This window comes from Gymnoscopelus braueri, assembly GCF_963280865.1.
Source record: "Gymnoscopelus braueri genome assembly, chromosome: 22".
Lineage (NCBI taxonomy): Eukaryota > Metazoa > Chordata > Actinopteri > Myctophiformes > Myctophidae > Gymnoscopelus > Gymnoscopelus braueri.
The window spans coordinates 33,037,223-33,055,298 of NC_137624.1; the positions used below are offsets into that span (position 1 = coordinate 33,037,223).

Consider the following 18,076-nt stretch of genomic DNA (forward strand, 5'->3'; position numbering starts at 1 on the left):
TATCCCTTCCCATCTTTTGTCTTTCATCTCTCCCGCTCTACTCGCCACCTTTTCAACGTGCGCAGCAGGACCGCGTCTTCTAAAATTACCTCCCACTGAGCTGGTTATGTTCCATTATAAATAATTCACTTTCATTTAATTTCACACCGTGCATGAAGCCTGTCCAGGCTTGCATGTCCTCCCGGTGTTTCCATAGTAAACACCATGCAGTGGCTGCAGAGGCAGTGGTTCGACGGCTACAACTTAAGCTACCATTTGAATGTGGCACAGATGCATACAGTATAGACATTTATCACTCCAAACATGTAACCCACAGACAAAATTGTTCTGGAGCACATGGGCAGCAATGTCGCCACTGTCGCCAGTGGTCAGATCTCTGAAAACAGCCCAAATGAAGTGACTAGGCCACATGAGCACACACACACATTGCTATTTGAAAATAGCTGATCTACAAGCGTTGTGAGCTTGTAGCACAAAATAGCACAAAATAGTTTCAGATGGGGGTTTGTGGACAAATACTAAAACAACATTAGGAAGCAAGCCCAATTAAGCAACTACACTTTAGAAACGAGCCCAAAAAAACCCAATCAAGCCCAAAGTTGCTTGTAATAAGCGGACTTGGCAACACTGATGAGCAGTTAACACTTAACCTAAATACAGAGTTGACCATGAGTCCTCATGGGGATCTATACTAGGCCACCTCCTTTTTCCCTCTACACCAAACGTTTTGGCTGAAAGTAGCTGTCCTGCTCCTGTGGGCTGCCTGTTTATAGCTGAGGTGTGGAGAAATAACCCTTTCTATAGCCCGCACAAGCTCTGAGGCTGAACATTTTGCCATGTTTATGATTCATCGTTGGCATTTTTGTTGCTCCGTCACTGAATTCTTCAGAGCCACAAAGTAAACGACATTTATTTCTGTTAGTTTGCAAACCTGTAAACTGGCCTCAGGGCTTCCTGATCGCCACAGAATCTAGGTCAGACAGGAGTGAAAGAAAATGTAAAAGAGATGCCTTGAGATTTTGTTTGAATAAGCATTATAGAATGGTATTAAAAGACTACCACTTAAGCCCTAAACATTTGTTTTGTTGAATTTTACTCTGCCAAACATTCTCATTAAAATAGCACTAAACCTTTTTCCAAAATAGTGAAAATATGTGTATGCTTATCTGATAGTGATACTAGTTGTTGTTGTTATTATTATGATTATTATTATTATTTCATGGACGTTGATCCCTGATAATGGTTCCCTAATGCTTGTGATCTACATGTTTATGGTCATTTACAAATATTGAATTAAATGAAGAAATAGACGATCTACAAGCTCACAAGGCACATCATCACGTCAGGTTGTGAACTTGTAAATCTGCTATTTTTAGCTATTTTTGGAAGAAAAATAAAAGGTTTGAAAGGTTTTGCCATATATTGACATTCCCAAAATGTGGACCGACCCCAGGGGTCAAAGTGAACCCACTCTTAACTCCTTGTGAACCCATCGTTCCCCACAGAGACAATGGCTTCGACTACCTGGAGTTCCGCCTGTGGATCGGCATCTGGTCGGGCGTCTTCTGTCTGCTGCTGGTGGCCACGGACGCCAGTTTCCTGGTGCAGTACTTCACCCGCTTCACCGAGGAGGGCTTCTCGGCTCTCATCAGCTTCATCTTCATCTACGACGCCTTCAAGAAGATGCTGAAGCTGGCCCACCACAACCCCATCAACACTGCCTACGATCCCAACCTGGTCACGACGTACGACTGCCGCTGCATGCCTCCTATAGACGGTAGGCTGTGTTTATATATACTGACTGTTGTTTTGTAGCTGACGGCTGGAAACCTTGTACGTCCAAAACTGTTCCTTTTTTATAGTTTATTTTTAAAACATTTAAAATTGTTGAAAATAGCTGATGTGCTACTTTTGTGTGACACTCTTACTGTATATGATATGAAGTCGGGCATCAATTTACAGCAGGGATTCCCAAACTGAACTTGAGACCCAAAAGATCAATTTGGTGTGTCCCCCAGGACCCAAACTTACTTTACAAAAAAAACATTATGGACTTTTTTTAATTTCTAAAAATCTTTAGAAATATGTTTAGATTTGTTGTTGTTGTAGGAATAAAAAAGGGATATTTATTCACGACCCATTTAAAAAAAAAAAAAAAGTTTACCCCCCCAATGTCAAATGGCCAACTCTGTCACCATTTTGCACTTTCACTGGAGATAACCGATACTGTACACTCATTTATTGGCTTGTACAGTAGATACCACTGTTTACTTTCTCAACTGCCATATAAGCCTCTGTTTAATGAGTGAGTTGGCAGGAGCGGGATGTTGCAATAGATAAAGCCATGAGTGATACTGCAGGTATGAATATTGTGCTTTAAAGAAATAATAATGATGATTTCGAAATATTGTTTTCTCGCAATCAGGTAATTCTACTGACATGTACAGTGATGCCTCCTCCTGGATCAGCAATAGTACCGATCTGGTGAGTAATGTCCTGTAATTCTTTGTGGTAACATGATTAGTCATACTGTACAAACCACATTACCCAATCATATTTCTCTTTGGGGATGATTTTTTTTTTTTTCTTATCTCGCAAACAATAAATTGTGTAGCAGCCAACTTTCACCTCTGCTGTTTGGTATTTGGAAGAGTTATGCTTAACCACAAGCACCCTAGCATCCCTATTCTAGAGCCAACGTTTTGCTCACAACATGTCGCAACACGACACTTTGTGAGCTTGTAGATCGGCTATTATCGGCAAAGAGATTTGGTTTGTAGGGAAAAAAAGAGTGGACCTAGACCCCCTTGAGTACTTCGGTCAATAAAGTATATGGGTTTAAAGGGATAGTTCACCCCAAAAATTTAATTCATGATTTATTTTATTTTTTGTCGCATTCCTAAGCCAAAAACAAAAAAAGGAATTCAAGTCTCCATGGGGTGACTAATTTATAGGGAAAAATGTCATTTTGGGGGTGAACTATCCCTTTAAGTGGTTAATTTAATAATTCCTGGAATTTATATCACGCTTAGTTCCATGCTCGTTTCGCATTCTGAAAATAGCGTCTATTTTTGGCGTTCGACACCGGTGTGCAAATAAGTTCAAATCAGTCTTAACGTGAACTTGCTCTGTGCTAATCTTTACAGCCCATTAACGCCACCTGGGAATCCTTAGACAAGACGCAGTGTGAGACGTACGGAGGAGTGCTGGTCGGAGAAACGTGCGGCTTTGTGCCGGACATCACGCTGATGTCCTTCATCCTCTTCTTCGGTACCTACACCTGCTCCATGTGTCTGAAGAAGTTCAAGTTCAGCAGATTCTTTCCCACCACAGTACGTGACATCTTGCACAGTCCCTATCAAGCACCTTATGCCTGTTTCTGCACAGTTATTTTTTTTATTACAGTTTTAGAAGAATTGGTGCAGAAAGTTTGCCACCGTACATTTTAGTCCTTTAGGTCAAATCGGCATCCGTTCTTACATTTAGATAGCATGTTGTTTAGACACATGCTAGGTTCATTGTTTACCTGGTATCCCAGTTTCTTTGAAGCAGATTTTTGTGACTATTTACCTTGTTGTTTATTGACTAGAGCAGGGGTCTTCAACAGGGGGTCCGGGAACCCTAGGAGGTCCTCAGAGTTACTACAGGGGGGCTACCAAATATTTGTGTGATAGGATTTTTTTACATTAAACACTTGAACCCTATAGCATTCCTATTTTGAGGAGAACTTTAGCCAAAGATAGCAGATCTACAAGCTCACAACGCTATCTTTGGCAAAGAGGTTTGGTGTAGAGCATGGGTTTTCATCTGGTGGTCCGTGGACCACTGGTGGTCCATGAAGGTATTGCATGTGATCCCTGACCATGCATTTAGTAATGTAGGAAAGTGAAGATTTGTATTATATATTTTTTTATTGACCACTAGTTGAGAAACAGTATGATGTATGATGCATCAATGTTGTCAGTTACTTGGAAGTTGGATGTCAAGAACTTCCACAGAAATGGGAGTTAGAATTTCAAGGGAAACTGTACCGGTTTACCTGGTTGAGTCATCATTAGTAGGAAAAGTGCCCATATCAATCGCATGTGCTTGCTCATACATATGTTGCAATGAATCAGTTAACATGAGTTTAATATGGAAGGTTAAGAGAACAGATTAAGGGCAACACAACAGTGGTCCCCAGGTTGATTCTCAGTCAGGGTGGTGGTCTAGAGGGAAAAAATAGTTTAAAAAAAAGTTTAATCTGAAACATAATTTTATACAATATAGAGGGGGTCATCTCTCTCAGCTTCATCTCTCTCTCAGCTAGGGGGTCCTTGGCCTGAAAAACTTTTAAGACCCCTGGACTCATGCTTATACTCTTGCTTATTCTGATCTCGTACTTGTAAGTCGCTCTGGATGAGAGTGTCTGCTTAAATGTCTAAATTGTAAACCTAATGCTAATTCCTGCCCTTACCTCCAGGTAAGGAAGCTGATCAGTGACTTTGCAATCATCTTGACCATTCTCCTGTTCTGTGGTGTGGATGCCCTGGTGGGAGTGGATACTCCCAAGCTCATTGTGCCAAGTGAATTCAAGGTACTGTACAGTATGACACATTTAAGGTCATTACATATTGGGGGGGGGGGTTTGTGTGTCATTCATTCGCCCGAAAGAATATATATAGCTTTTTTACCAGAGTACAACCACACAGAATTAGGTTGATTTTTCACCCTGAATGCCCCATTCATACAGGTTGATCTACAGTATGAACTATATCAGTGGTTCTCAAAGTGGGATCCGAGGACCCCCAGGGGTCCTTGATGGGGTTCCAGGGTGAGGGGGTCCTCAAAATGAGGAGCTATTTAAACAGTTAGCCCTAATTTTTTGGGGGGCTTTTTTTTAAAATAGCCAAGCACACTTTGTGAGTTTATAGAACCATTTTGAGAAATCTTTAACAATTGTGGAAGATGTTGAGAGTAATTTAGAAATTCAGCACAAATCTTGTGGGGGTCCCTGACACTAAATCTTTTCAGATGTGGATCCAGGGCCAAATACATTATACAATTTGGGAACCCATTCGGTAAAAAAAAAGAAGAATATAACCCGTCTTGAGAGATTAGAAAACCACCGATCTGAATAGTTTCGATGCAGAAATACTCACCACTTCACCAGCGATTTCCGTGTTGTCTATTTGTCACGGTCCCAAGCGTGTGAAGACCTTGACTTCCAAAGTGAGGGACATTAATCACACACCAACTATAAAACTGACCAGATTTCCACATGGATGTCGGAGTTGGCGTTCTGACAAGAACTTATTTTTTAGTAGCATTACAATAGTTGGCCAGGTGCGGTTTCTTCTCCATTGCCAAGACAATGTTCCATTTTACTTCTAGAACATCGAGCCCCCTATAATCCTTCTGTAAAATCCCTGTGTAATGTCTTCCTTGTAGCTAAGCCAGTAAGTGATAGATATCACCTGAATCCCAGACACTGTCATTCTTTGAGATTACTTTAGCTAGACATACCTTAGCTGGCCTTAACCCATTCAGACCGGTAACGTACTGTATCTGTGTCATTTTAAGATTTCCTTGGCTATTAAAATAATAATATACAGATATACAAGGTCATAGCGCTGCACTCAAATGAGCTTGTAGATCTGCTATTTTTGAAAAAACGTGAACATTTTTGCAATTTGGCCGATTCTACAAATGTTGTCTGAATCCTAACTGTTATTTAAAAAAAACAACCTTGAGTGGTTCACGTTTTCATGTCAAGGACCCCCCAAAATGATCTGTATTTGGCCGTGGACACCCTTCTCAAAGTATTTTGTTCCAGGGACTCTCCAGAAGCAAAGATTTGAGTTAAAAATGTTCCATGTTGAATATATATATTAAAGGATTTTTTTTCACGATTTTTCTAAAATGGCAGATCTACACGCTCGTAGCTTATAGATCTGGTGTTTTTGAATAGCCAAAGTATAAAATAATGGTTAATCGCTCAAATCTAAACTGACATGGATGTGTTCCCGGATTGAACGGGTTAAAGCCCACACTTGACGTAGGGGAAAGGGAATGATAGGGTAGAGGAGAGAGAGAGAGAGGGTACATGCATCAAATAACAGCTTGATTATAGGTGAAGTGTGAGAACAGAGGGAGCCTTATGGGCTGCAAGTACAGACTCGTCTTTGTTTGGCTACACAGGCTAATGCACTGCATTCTGTCGTGTAATAATAATAATGCAGCAGGACCTCAGCATCAGTTAAGTGCTAAAGACATATTGCATATTGCATCATTAAGAAAGAAAATAAACAATCTGAAGTTAAATACGGTTCCTGTCCTTTGTGAGGCAGGGGGCCATTCAAGATGGACTTTATTGTTCCCAAAGGGAATTTTGGTTTGGATGCAGCACAATACAACAATGCACACAAACGATAATAAACCAACCATCTGAAGCATCTGATATAACAGCATTCTGACAGTCTATAACTTTCACCTCCAGTATAGCCGTGAAATCGAAACCAGAATGTTCAGTTCTCAACCTCACCAACCTGAAAAGGTTGTTCTTTTTGTTGTGATAACGACTTCAAAATGTGCAGTTCAATCTATAAATTCAAGAAAATGTTTAAAGATAATATAGTAGATAAATATAAAACTTTATTATAATCTATTACTTTTATGTGAAACGTCAACATTTTTGTCTTTGTTTTTGTCTTTTGTATCAATGTTTTGCCATGGTTTCTGTTTTATGTATATTATAAGGGAAAAAAGGGTAGGCATTATAAGCTACAGTATGGCTTCAACCTACACCTTTTCGGTCCAGCTGTTATTTTTGTGCCGTTTGTTGTGACTAACTCTGTACATGTTCATTTCTATGTTCGTATGCAGCAAACACAATTTTACAGGGTTGTTGATTAAATCAACTAATTGATTAGTTGATCAAATCCTGACAACCCTAGTATATTAGTTATGATGATATTATGGCCAGAGACTGTCATATGACTCCATCTATATTTTTCTTCGACAATGTTATTGACTTTCTGTTTTGTGTTGTTTTGCAGCCCACCAGCCCAAAGAGGGGCTGGTTTGTGAAGCCTTTTGGAGGCAACCCGTGGTGGGTGTACCTGGCAGCGGCCCTCCCTGCTCTGCTGGTCACCATTCTGATCTTCATGGACCAACAGATCACTGCTGTCATTGTCAACAGGAAGGAGCACAAACTCAAGGTCGGTACTCGACCTCCCAGTAGAACGCTGTGGGCTCTCAAACATTCTGTCAAGGACCCCTAAATTAGGGGTGCTCGGGCGGCAAGGTGCTAAAGTTGCCTGCCTACCACCGCGGAGGTTGCGGGTTCGAATCCACCACTGTGCGTCCGGCTTTGTCAAGTGTCTATATACGAACACAATTGCTTGTACTGTACTTGTGGCCCAAATAGTACAAAACCTCTCTTCATTATTCTTCTACCCCCCTCTACCATCTCTTGTGTCCTGGCAGAAGGGAGCAGGGTATCATCTGGATCTCTTCTGGGTCGCCGTCCTGCTGATCATCTGTTCGTTCCTGGGCCTGCCCTGGTACGTGGCCGCCACGGTCATCTCCATCGCCCACATCGACTCTCTGAAAATGGAGACGAAGACCTCGGCCCCGGGGGAGGCGCCCAAGTTCCTGGGTGTCAGGTGAGGAGGGTCCGACCGACCGCCCGCTGACTGACTGACTGGATGAATGAACACTGACTGCAATTTGTTTTACCGAAACACCGGCGTGAGCCATTCTTTTTCTCTCAGTGTTTTTAACCCATTAAGACATGAGGCGGAGTCTACAAATGGATTCTACAAATGCCTCCTAAATCAATACAACTTTTTTTTGTGCCAGGGACCCCCAGAAGAGAAGATAAAAAAAAAATCTAAATTATTCAAAACGTTCTTTATTTATTTTTTTGGAAACACTGAAAAAAATGTCAGATGTACAAGCTTGCAGTGCGGCACGAAGTGACGCGTTCCATTTCTACCCATTTTCAACCGTCTTCATATAATCGGCCCTCACTAATGCTCAATTAGAAGATGCCACTAATTCTGTCTAGTCACTCTGCCTCTCATTGGTTTCTGTTTCTGACAGTTCAGAAACCTGCCTTCGAATGACATCATCCATGGGGATTCCAATCTAATAGAAACTACACCCTTTCTCTTCCTGGAACGTTGGCATGCTGAAATAGAAGCCATTGTTCTGGCATTAATGAAGATTTTTTTCTTTTTTTTTATAAAAGTGAAATTACCAGATGTCACTCGTAGGTAGATTTCTGAACTGTCCACAGCCCTCCTCTGAGACACAGACCGTGTAGACAGAAATGGTACCATCTTATAATGAGCATGAGGAGAAGACCAATCATGAGTTGTTGAAGTGGTGCATCTACACTGAGGATTTTACAGTGTAGATTGGGGTCCCAGAGATCAATTTGTTTTATCAAATGGGGGGGTCTGTGGCCTCAAATGGAGACTCCTGAAATTGTAAAAGGTTGAGAGAATCACAGCGCTAGTGCATGATTTGATTTGGAATTTGTTGCTTTTTTCACCCATGCAGGGAACAGAGAGTCACTGGATTGATTGTGTTTATCCTTACCGGACTCTCCGTCTTCATGGCTCCCATCCTCAAGGTAATTGTTCAAAAACATGTTTTTAATTCCTCTGTGGAAATGTGGATTAACGTCCTTCTCTTTTAGAAATAGCCCCCTTTTTCTCTCCCAAATTCAAAATAATTTAGCTGGGTTTTATTCATCCAATTAGCGAGTGCTATGGTTGAGGTAATGCAATGTGAAATAAAGCATGTTCATCAGGGCTTAAAGCTCAGATTGCAGCTTAAAGAGACTTCTCCAGTTTCCATTCCCTTGTTAAGCTGCCTATCAAACATGTTAGGTCACGCATCATCAGCTGTTGGAACTCGTACGCCTCCTTGTGGTCAGCTGTTGGAACTGCTACTCCTTCTTGTCTGGTCTTGTGCTCATACAGCAGAAAGCCAAAGTGCGACTAATTACGCAAAGAATCAAAATGATTAAGAAGGCTTTAAAATGTTTGAATCGGCCAGCCCAAATGCGTTATGGGTATTTAAGTGATATTGCGCTAACAGTATGTCTTGTATATGGTGATCCTAATTTACAACGCAGTGTTTGTGTTTGTGTTCAGTTCATCCCCATGCCTGTGCTCTACGGCGTGTTCCTCTACATGGGTGTGGCATCGCTCAATGGTGTTCAGGTAAAGTCAACCTCATCCGTCCAACTCCCACTCCTCCTCTCCCAGTACTGTCTGTCTGCCAGTTTATGGTAGGATCTGCATGACTGACCAAAATCACTTTCTACTTTATGCTACTGTTTCTTTAAGAACGATAAATCAATTAATCGCATGTGATCATTAAAGTCAAAAGAGTATCGCACATAAATAGCTCTCTTCAGATGGTCGACAACAGATCAAAATGACTGCATTCATCATCATCCAGGCCTATAATAACAGCATTGCATCGGCCCATCAGCTGTTTTTTTCATACATAAACAAAGCCTCTACTAAACCATAAAAAACAAGCAGCAGTGAAGAATATAATTTATTCTGCTATGCCTGTGAATTTGTTTTTGTACATAATTTTGATTAGGCTAGCAGAACAGGAAAATAATTGCACCAATATTAGGCATACCCTAAAATGTTAGTTACTTCAGTTCAATCAGAAACACTCTCGTCTTAGTAGATTCAGTTCACCATTTATTGACACAAATGGAAACAATTAAGCTTGGCGTTAACGCTCCGCTCTCGGGAGAATATTCACTGAATTTTGTCGAAGCAGCCTGCTAAGCATATATTCAGAGAAAGCTTATACAAATCCCCATAGGGTTACAATGACAACAATAGCAGTACATTGACATATTAGTTAGAATTAGCAGATATACATGATACACAAGTATTTGAGCCTATATGAAAGACTCTAAACAAGCAGATATACATGATAACCACAAGTATTTGAGCCTAAGCCAGACTCTAATCAAAAGGTGGAGGCTGGGGTGGAGGAGGAGCTAGCAAAATGCATTGGTTCAGCAACTAAGAAAGACCTAGAGAATAGAAGCTGTATTTAAAGGATCCTCTTTGCTCATGCGTGAGCTGTGATTGGATAATGAGTGTGTGACGTAATGAATGGGGAATAGAAAGCTGATGTTCACATCAGCTGACTGACCGCTGGTTTCAGCTTTGGCGTGCACGACTTCCGTGTCCTGCATGAACTAACGCTATGCTTCATTTGGCCTTTGGATGTCAAAATAATGTTTTAACATTTTATTATTTATAGTTATTTAGACCCACAGGGAAGGATTAACCCCTTAAACCCTCTAGTCTTAGTGAACAACAGTACTCAGGCCGCTTTGTTCTACACCCAAAAAATGCAGATCTACAAATTCTAAACGCGTCACATTGCACAGCATTTTGAATTTTGTAGATCTGCTGTTTCTGTCGAATGCCCCCTCAGAGTAGGCATGCTGGTGGGGTACAAGTGGTTAATGGTTTATTATTGTGACCCATCCATATAGTTCATGGACCGTCTGCAGCTGCTGTTGATGCCGGCCAAACACCAGCCAGACCTGATCTACCTGCGTCACGTCCCCCAGAGACGCATCCACCTCTTCACCTTCATCCAGGCGCTCTGTTTAGCCCTGCTCTGGGTCCTCAAGTCCACTGTCGCTGCCATCATCTTCCCTGTCATGGTGAGTAGGGCCGTCACGATTAATTGTCACTCAAATATTTGCGATTAACGATTTTAATTGTGTGTTTGGCATTTGAACATTGAAACACATGAAACCTTTTAGGCTTCGTAATCAAACATTTCACAGGGCAGATATGACAAATAACTGAACTATACAAAGACATTATTGACATATTTAATAATTGTATACATGTAAAAATAGCGTTGTAAGCTTGTACATCAGCTATTTCTGTTTCTTTTTTTATATTTGAAAATGTGCGAAACTTTTTCAACATGGAAACGATTATGACGATTATGCAAACTCCACTACTGTACATCTCAGAGGCAAATATTGTACTTTTTACTCCACTACAATTATTTGAAAACTTTAGTTACTTTGTAGATTTTAGTTATTATTACAAAACATCATTAACTGCTTCAGCCCTATTTAAACTTTGGCTATTTGAAAATAGCTGATCTACAAGCTCACAACGTGTCATGATGCGACGCATTGTGAGCTTGTTGATCTGCTATTTTCAGAAGATTTAAATACATTGTATATATGATACCTTGTGAAACGGGACATTGATGAGTACTTTTACTTTTGGTACTTTAAGTATATTTTGATGCCTGTACTTTTGTACTACACCCCTTTCGTATTTTGTACTACACCCAAAGTACATTTTGATTACCAGACAAGTAAGTAAAAGATTTGAGTACTTTTTCCACCACTGTCTATGTCCAGATCTTGGCTCTGGTGGTGGTGCGTAAGGCCATGGACTGGTTGTTCTCCCAACACGACCTGAGCTACCTGGACGACGTCATCCCAGAGAAAGACAAGAAGAAGAAGGAGGACGAGAAAAAGAAGAAACACAAACACAAGAAGGGAAGCATTGACAGCGAAATTGAATTTGTGAGTAAACCATTTAGTTGTTAATGTAGATGATATCCACGCTGTCGGGCAGAAACCTTGTATTTCCATATTGATGTTCATATGTATATTATTATGTAAAGGTGTTCAGTTCAGGCCTTTTCTGTTAGGTTGTATTCTTATGGTCCTTACACACTGGGGTGTTATTTGTTCTGTTTCGTTTTTCGTGCGACTGCACTACTTGTTGGTCTCATGACTACAGCCACACAGAATGTGGATATATTAAATGTGGCAATGAAGCAACATAATTTTTAGGTTAATTAAAGGTTAATTTAAAGGTAGGGTAAGTGATATTTTTTGGTATTGTTTTGTTAAAAAGGTTAAAGTACTATATTCTGATAGTAATCATTGCTACAGAGCGTTTGTTTGGTCACAGGGGTCTCTCCAGCTCTTTAGTAAACAGAATAAACTACATTTGCAGGTTGGTGATGAAGTTTAAGCCAATCAGGAGAGCGCCCTGAAAATGCATTTTCTGTTTAATAAAGAGCTGGAGAGACATGGGAGACTCCTTTTACTGATCAAACACTCTAATAGCAATGAGTACTATCAGAATATTGAGCTATTTAACACTTATTTTAACCAAAGTAAATCACTTACCCTACCTTTTTTAAGGTAAATTTTTCTAAGCTTCTGCACAGCGACTAAAGGCATCAGGCATCAGCCTGTATAAATGAGGCATCATAGTTTTGATGCGAAATATTTCTGTATGGGTTATAGTCACTCTCCCGGTGTGTAAAGGCCATTGAAATGTTTATATTATCTCCCTCCTCCCCACAGCCTGAGTATCCCTACCATGACAATGTCCCCAGTATAAAAATCTCTATGGATATGATGGAACAAGAGCCCATGTTGGGGGATAAATCCTTGGATAGTGAGTACTAGCCAGGGGCCTTGAAAGGCTGCATGGGTGTGTCTGTGTGGGGATGTACACTATCTATGTTTATGAAGAGGTTTTTTGTTCAATATCAGGATAATCTTTTCTGTCTCCTCTTATGCCTGATGTATTTATACTTTGTTGCGGGCCGGTGTCACGCCCTGGAAAAAAAAAGCTGATCGGCAATCTCCCAGTGCGTTGTGATACCAGCGTTCAACAAAATATAAATCAAGCGGTACATTTGTCCAGCCAGTGCATGAACAAAAAAGAGACGATATGCTTTTAATCTGCTTTGTTCTACCCGTTCCAACTGACATGTTTGCTAACAGATTTGAATAGTATTTAGTTTTTCATCTTTTTTTGCAGCTAACTAATCCTGAAATATGAATACTTTTGACGTGTGAAATCATTCGCAACGGTTACTCTGATAATTAATATTTTGTCGCATGGCCCTTTCAAGAAGTGTTTGCTTGGTGAAAATAATGCATTTTCAACCGAAAATGTGTTGTGGTGGTGGGTCTCGTTGCACTTTTCAGTTAAAAAAATGTGTGAAAAGTGCTACTATGATGAAGCATGAATTTACCTTGAAGCTGCAATCAGTAACTTATTTTAATGAATACATTTTTATTTGATCCAATCTGTATGGTCTCCCTACTCTTCCATTGAGACACTTACGGACGGTAGATCCTGGTGTCGGGTAGGACACTTAACTGGTTGAAAACTAGTACTGCCAGAAGCTCATTATAAGTGCCATATCTCCCCTAAACAAGGAGGGATTGCTTGTTGCGGGGAACAGTCAAAATTTGTGGTCTCTCCTGTGGGAGACCCCGGGTTCAAATCCTGGGAAGGACATAAAACTTGCAGATTGCAGCTTTAACTCTCACATAGGACTAGCCCCGTCTGTGACTTCCCCCTCCGTTGTACCATGCGGGACGAGGTAGCTTTGTGTTAAGATCTGGCTGAGTTCAAGGCCGGCACACATGTCCAATTGGTCCGATTTTTTTCTGCACATGGTGTCAAAAATACAAAGGTAGTGCTAGGGAAAGAGGTAAGAATTGGACATTTTCGCCAGACTTTAACTCAACGCAATGGGATCTCAGCCCCTAGCTACAGCAGAGGGGGAGGTCACAGATGGGGCTTACATATTGTAGGACAGGGGTCTTCAACAGGGGGTCCGGGACCCCGAGGGTGTCCTCAGCTACTGCAGGGGGGGGCCACCACATTTTTGTGTAGTAGTAACTTTCTTTCCCCCCCAAAGAAATCTGAAAATACACATTAATTTGAATTAGCAAAGATATAATGTGTAAACAAACAAAAAACATTTCATTTACACACCACTTGACAAGCTCACAACGCTTCGCAACATGAAGGGTTGTGAGCTTGAAGATGAACCATGTTTTTCCCATCAACACCAAATATTTTTGTCAAAAATTGCCCAAGTCCAGAGCCAAATCAAGCTAGCCTCAAATCTCTCAATGATCAACAGACATTAATGAGACAATCGGTTCAATATGGCCTTTGAAAGCCTCTTATCAATATGCATGGAAGGCTTGCAAAAGAAAAACTGAAAGTTTAATATGGAACACCTGTTTCACACAATCTATGTGGTGGGGCTCCCTGGTTCGTCTCGCTCTCTCACCTAAGGGGTCCTTGGCCTGAAGAATGTTGGAAGACCCCTGCTGTAGGACATTTCATGATGTTTAAGAACCATTGTATATATTGTTTGTGTGTTTTCCTTCCCCAGGAGATGAGTCCCAGACTCTCCTTAACCCCCGCTCCGCTTGCTGAGCACCATCATCAGAATACTACTGTGGCAGGGTGAGTTGCACAACTACGGCTGCAAATATTGATTATTTTCTCAGCGATTTATTGTATCGATTACTTTTTTTCTGGATAATTATACTTTTTTAATATACATCTAATCAAAGTGAAAAGAATTTTAATAACATTTTTGTAATCGACTAATTAGTCGACAATAATTAACTATGAATAGTTATTTTATTACTTTCTATTTTATATCGGTTACAACTTTGTCACACAAAAATATCTACAAGCTCACAACGCATTGCACAACTTGTGAGCTTGTAGATGGGCTATTTTAGAAATGTTTTACACTAGATTATTTTATTTAAATGGACATTATTATTATTTGTTTTTAGATAGTACACTATTATTATTAGTAGTGCACTATTATTAGTATGCAACCACTTTAGGCACATGACATAATAATACTCATAACGCCTTTCTTGTTGTCTTTGTTCTAGTCTACAAAGAGATCCACATATAAAAGAAGTGCCTCAGATTAAAATAGACGTGGAACCGGAAGACGTGCCTCAGATTAAAATAGACGTGGAACCGGAAGACGTGCCTCAGATTAAAATAGACGTGGAACCGGAAGACAACGGTGTTTTCTGGAAGCCTCCTCCTGGACCTGAAACCGCTTTGTAAAGCACGCTAAAATCATGTGTTAATTAACAATCGAGTGTTAATTTAACTCCCCAGAGTTTACAAATGTAACCAAATGGACCCGTACGGGTCCATTTGGTTACATTTGTACACCCTAGAGAGTTACAAATGGATGAATTTCCACTGAGGGTTTTGGTATGTACCATCCAACACTACCAACACTATGTACATTAATACTAATCCTAATTATATATTTGTATTGTTCAGAAAGAGTATTTTAATGTTGCACTCAAGTGGGGGATTTGAATTTTGCCTGCTGATTTTTTTTATCTTTATTTTATTATTTTATTGAAAGATATTGGTGGCATTTATTTGCGAGAGAGCAAAACGTAAGAGCACAGGAGTTGTTTGATACTGCAGTTTTTATTTTTATTCTATTTAATTTACTTGACATGTTGGTGGCGAACAAAATTATTTCAAAGTCGGCTATGCAGTCCTCATTGAACATTAATGTTTTGTTAATGTGCATGAGAATAAGTTATTATACACTGTACATGTGCATCCGGCTAAACCTGCTCATTCATACCACACTTTAAAAGAAAAGTGAAAATGGACTAATGGTATAATTGTCCCAACAAGAACAAGAACAAACATCTGTGTTACTCATCAAAGACATAAAACACATCAAGTGTTATTCCCATTTTATCGCCGTAACTCTATTATGTTTTAAGTGTAAGCAAAATTTTCGTATTTTTTTTAACCTTAAAGGGCAAGACCACTTTGGTAGATGTTTGGGTTGTGTAGTTATCTTGCCATGATGTAACTCCAAAGGTCCAAAAATAATTGCTCCATTGATTAGAAATAATTCAAAATATGCTCCTCAAAGTCACTCTTTTAGCACTGAAACGAACACAAACAAAGCTGATTCAGACAATATAGAACATCACCAAACCAGTACTGTTTATTTTTTTAATAAAAATGTCAACTTCCTTTTGATTTTACTATTTGAAGATCCCGATTCCGTGGATCCAGTCCGGGTTTTCTTCCTAATAAAAATGGCAAAATCAACAGGAAGTTCCGCTTTTCTTTTTTTTTAACGGTACTGGGTTTTGTGATGTTTTATATAGTCTGAATCAACTTTATTCTTCGTTTGTTTATGTGCTAAAAAAGTGACCTTGAGAGTCAACGAGGAGCATATTTTGAATGATCAATTTCTAATCAATGGAGCAATTATTTTTGATTTCTTGTCCAACTTTGGAGTTACATCATGGCAAGGCAACTACACAACCCAAACCTCTACCAAAGTGTTCTTGCCCTTTTAAAGGGAAATTTTGCCAATTTTGAACCAAAATCCCACCTTGTCTTCTGTGTGTTTCTCGTGTGAAATGCAGACGTGTAACACCCGTTAGATTAAACACATCATTTCCTGTAATCGATGACATGAAACGGCGCACCCGAATGCATTTCATGGGAGAAATACACAGAAATCATAGGGTCCCCCCCCCCCCCACACACACACACACTATTTATAAAATCTCCCCACACAGAACAATGGGATTTAGGTTCAAATTTGGCTAAATGTCCCTTGAATTCTCATCTATTTGACTCTCCAGAAGGTGTATATTTGATACTACTGTAGGTTCTGTATCTGTCCAGCTACAGTACAGTATGTTTCCCTGTTTTGGGGAAATAGACATGTAATATACTTATTATGTAGCTCTACCTCTTATTATTTATGTAGGTGCCAGGCAATACACATTGAACACATTTATTTTTGATCAAATATTGATTTTTATTTTCTGAAGAGACAGAAAAATATCTCAAAAAATCTGTCACTTTCTAAATTATGTTGTGCTCTGTAAAACATTTGTTCATCTTTTTCTTTTTTGTCATTTTACAATGATGTATACACCACTTGCCGGTTTTAGTGGATAATTCCATCAAATTCTATTGACTTTTTAGGCAGATTTGTCTTTGATAGGCATCATTTTCCTAATTCACTTTTTTAATTCAAGTTTGAGTTATTTGCTCTCCAGATCAAGGACAATGCAATTTCATAGTAGATTGCATTGCCTGAGATAACTGAAAGGTTGTTTTATTCTTAATTTATACACGCCGAAATCCACAAGGTCACAGCGCTATTTGTCATCTAAAGGCGTGTATAGGGTATAAGTGGCTAAGAAAATGCTTTCTTTCATCAATTTTAGGCAAAATAAAATGTATATCAGTTAACTTTTTGCTGAGAGAAAACACTACAGTCAATTTTGGTGGAATTATTCTTTTGAGATGTGATCAAACTGAAATGCCATTAATGATTGAATGTTGCAGTCATCAAAGAGCAAATATAGCCTATAACAAATGTCTTCGGTTACTTTGTATTTACAATGTTTTTAAATGCAAATCAACAATAATCACTGTGATAAAAATGCATGTTGAACTCTGACTTGCATTCCTAACTGTTTTATAGCGCACATCCTGAGGGTTTGAACTGTTGGCTTGAGGGTGATTTATACTTGGTTGCGCGCCGCTTTCGCTCACCAAAAACATCTGATATACAAGCTCGCAATGAGCCGCAGCTTATATTTTAGGTGTTTGGCACGGTGCGCTATCAAGTATATATTCTAAATCAGGCACCAGCTCAGTTCCTCTTTCAAACATACCATTGTGCTAATACAATATTTTATAATGTCTTTGTCTTATGATGAGTCTTATGGTGATTGCTAAATCTGTCAGGAAAACTATTTACTTTTTTCTATTCGAAGCAGCTTGGTTGATCATGATTTTCCTGTTTATTGGAATGTATAACTATCTGATTCCAGGTCACTTTAGGGAACTTTGTATTGAATACATGACTTATAACTTGCTATTATGATTCCTGTCGATCATTTGAAGTTCCAACATATCCTAGCTGAAGAAAGTGACACAATTAATGCTGTTTTGTTTGATTAGTACAAATTTATCCAGATTTGTGTTAATTATTTTACAATCACAGTATATGGTGATGATGTGAAATAAAGCAAAAAAAGGCTTCAAACTAAGAATTCCACACGCAATAGTCTTCCAGTGACCTGTGTTTTCTGTACTTCTTGACTTATAAATTTCATGTATGATTCCATAATTACTGGAACATTTTTGTTGTCCTAATTATGAAACTATTTTATACAAGTATCTTCTATACTATAAGT

At 39.4% G+C, this 18,076-nt stretch overlaps 1 protein-coding gene across 2 annotated transcripts in view; it reads left to right on the top strand.

Annotated features, from left to right (window-relative positions):
- The window catches only part of LOC308077741 (electrogenic sodium bicarbonate cotransporter 1-like), a 64,944-nt gene extending 46,995 nt beyond the window's left edge, over window positions 1-17,949 (top strand). Inside the window, exons 14-26 of one of the 2 annotated variants that reach the window (XM_080418635.1) lie at window positions 1,506-1,777; window positions 2,426-2,484; window positions 3,147-3,332; window positions 4,463-4,576; window positions 7,038-7,199; window positions 7,468-7,646; window positions 8,548-8,620; window positions 9,147-9,215; window positions 10,529-10,702; window positions 11,426-11,593; window positions 12,389-12,482; window positions 14,230-14,303; window positions 14,750-14,875. In XM_080418635.1, coding sequence (XP_080274761.1) covers window positions 1,506-1,777; window positions 2,426-2,484; window positions 3,147-3,332; window positions 4,463-4,576; window positions 7,038-7,199; window positions 7,468-7,646; window positions 8,548-8,620; window positions 9,147-9,215; window positions 10,529-10,702; window positions 11,426-11,593; window positions 12,389-12,482; window positions 14,230-14,273 — 1,594 coding nt within the window. In that variant the 3' untranslated portion in view covers window positions 14,274-14,303; window positions 14,750-14,875. Of the gene's footprint in view, window positions 1-1,505; window positions 1,778-2,425; window positions 2,485-3,146; window positions 3,333-4,462; window positions 4,577-7,037; window positions 7,200-7,467; window positions 7,647-8,547; window positions 8,621-9,146; window positions 9,216-10,528; window positions 10,703-11,425; window positions 11,594-12,388; window positions 12,483-14,229; window positions 14,304-14,749 lie in introns of both variants that reach the window. The other variant, XM_080418634.1, reaches the window with a different exon arrangement.
- The last annotated feature ends 127 nt before the right edge of the window (window positions 17,950-18,076 follow it).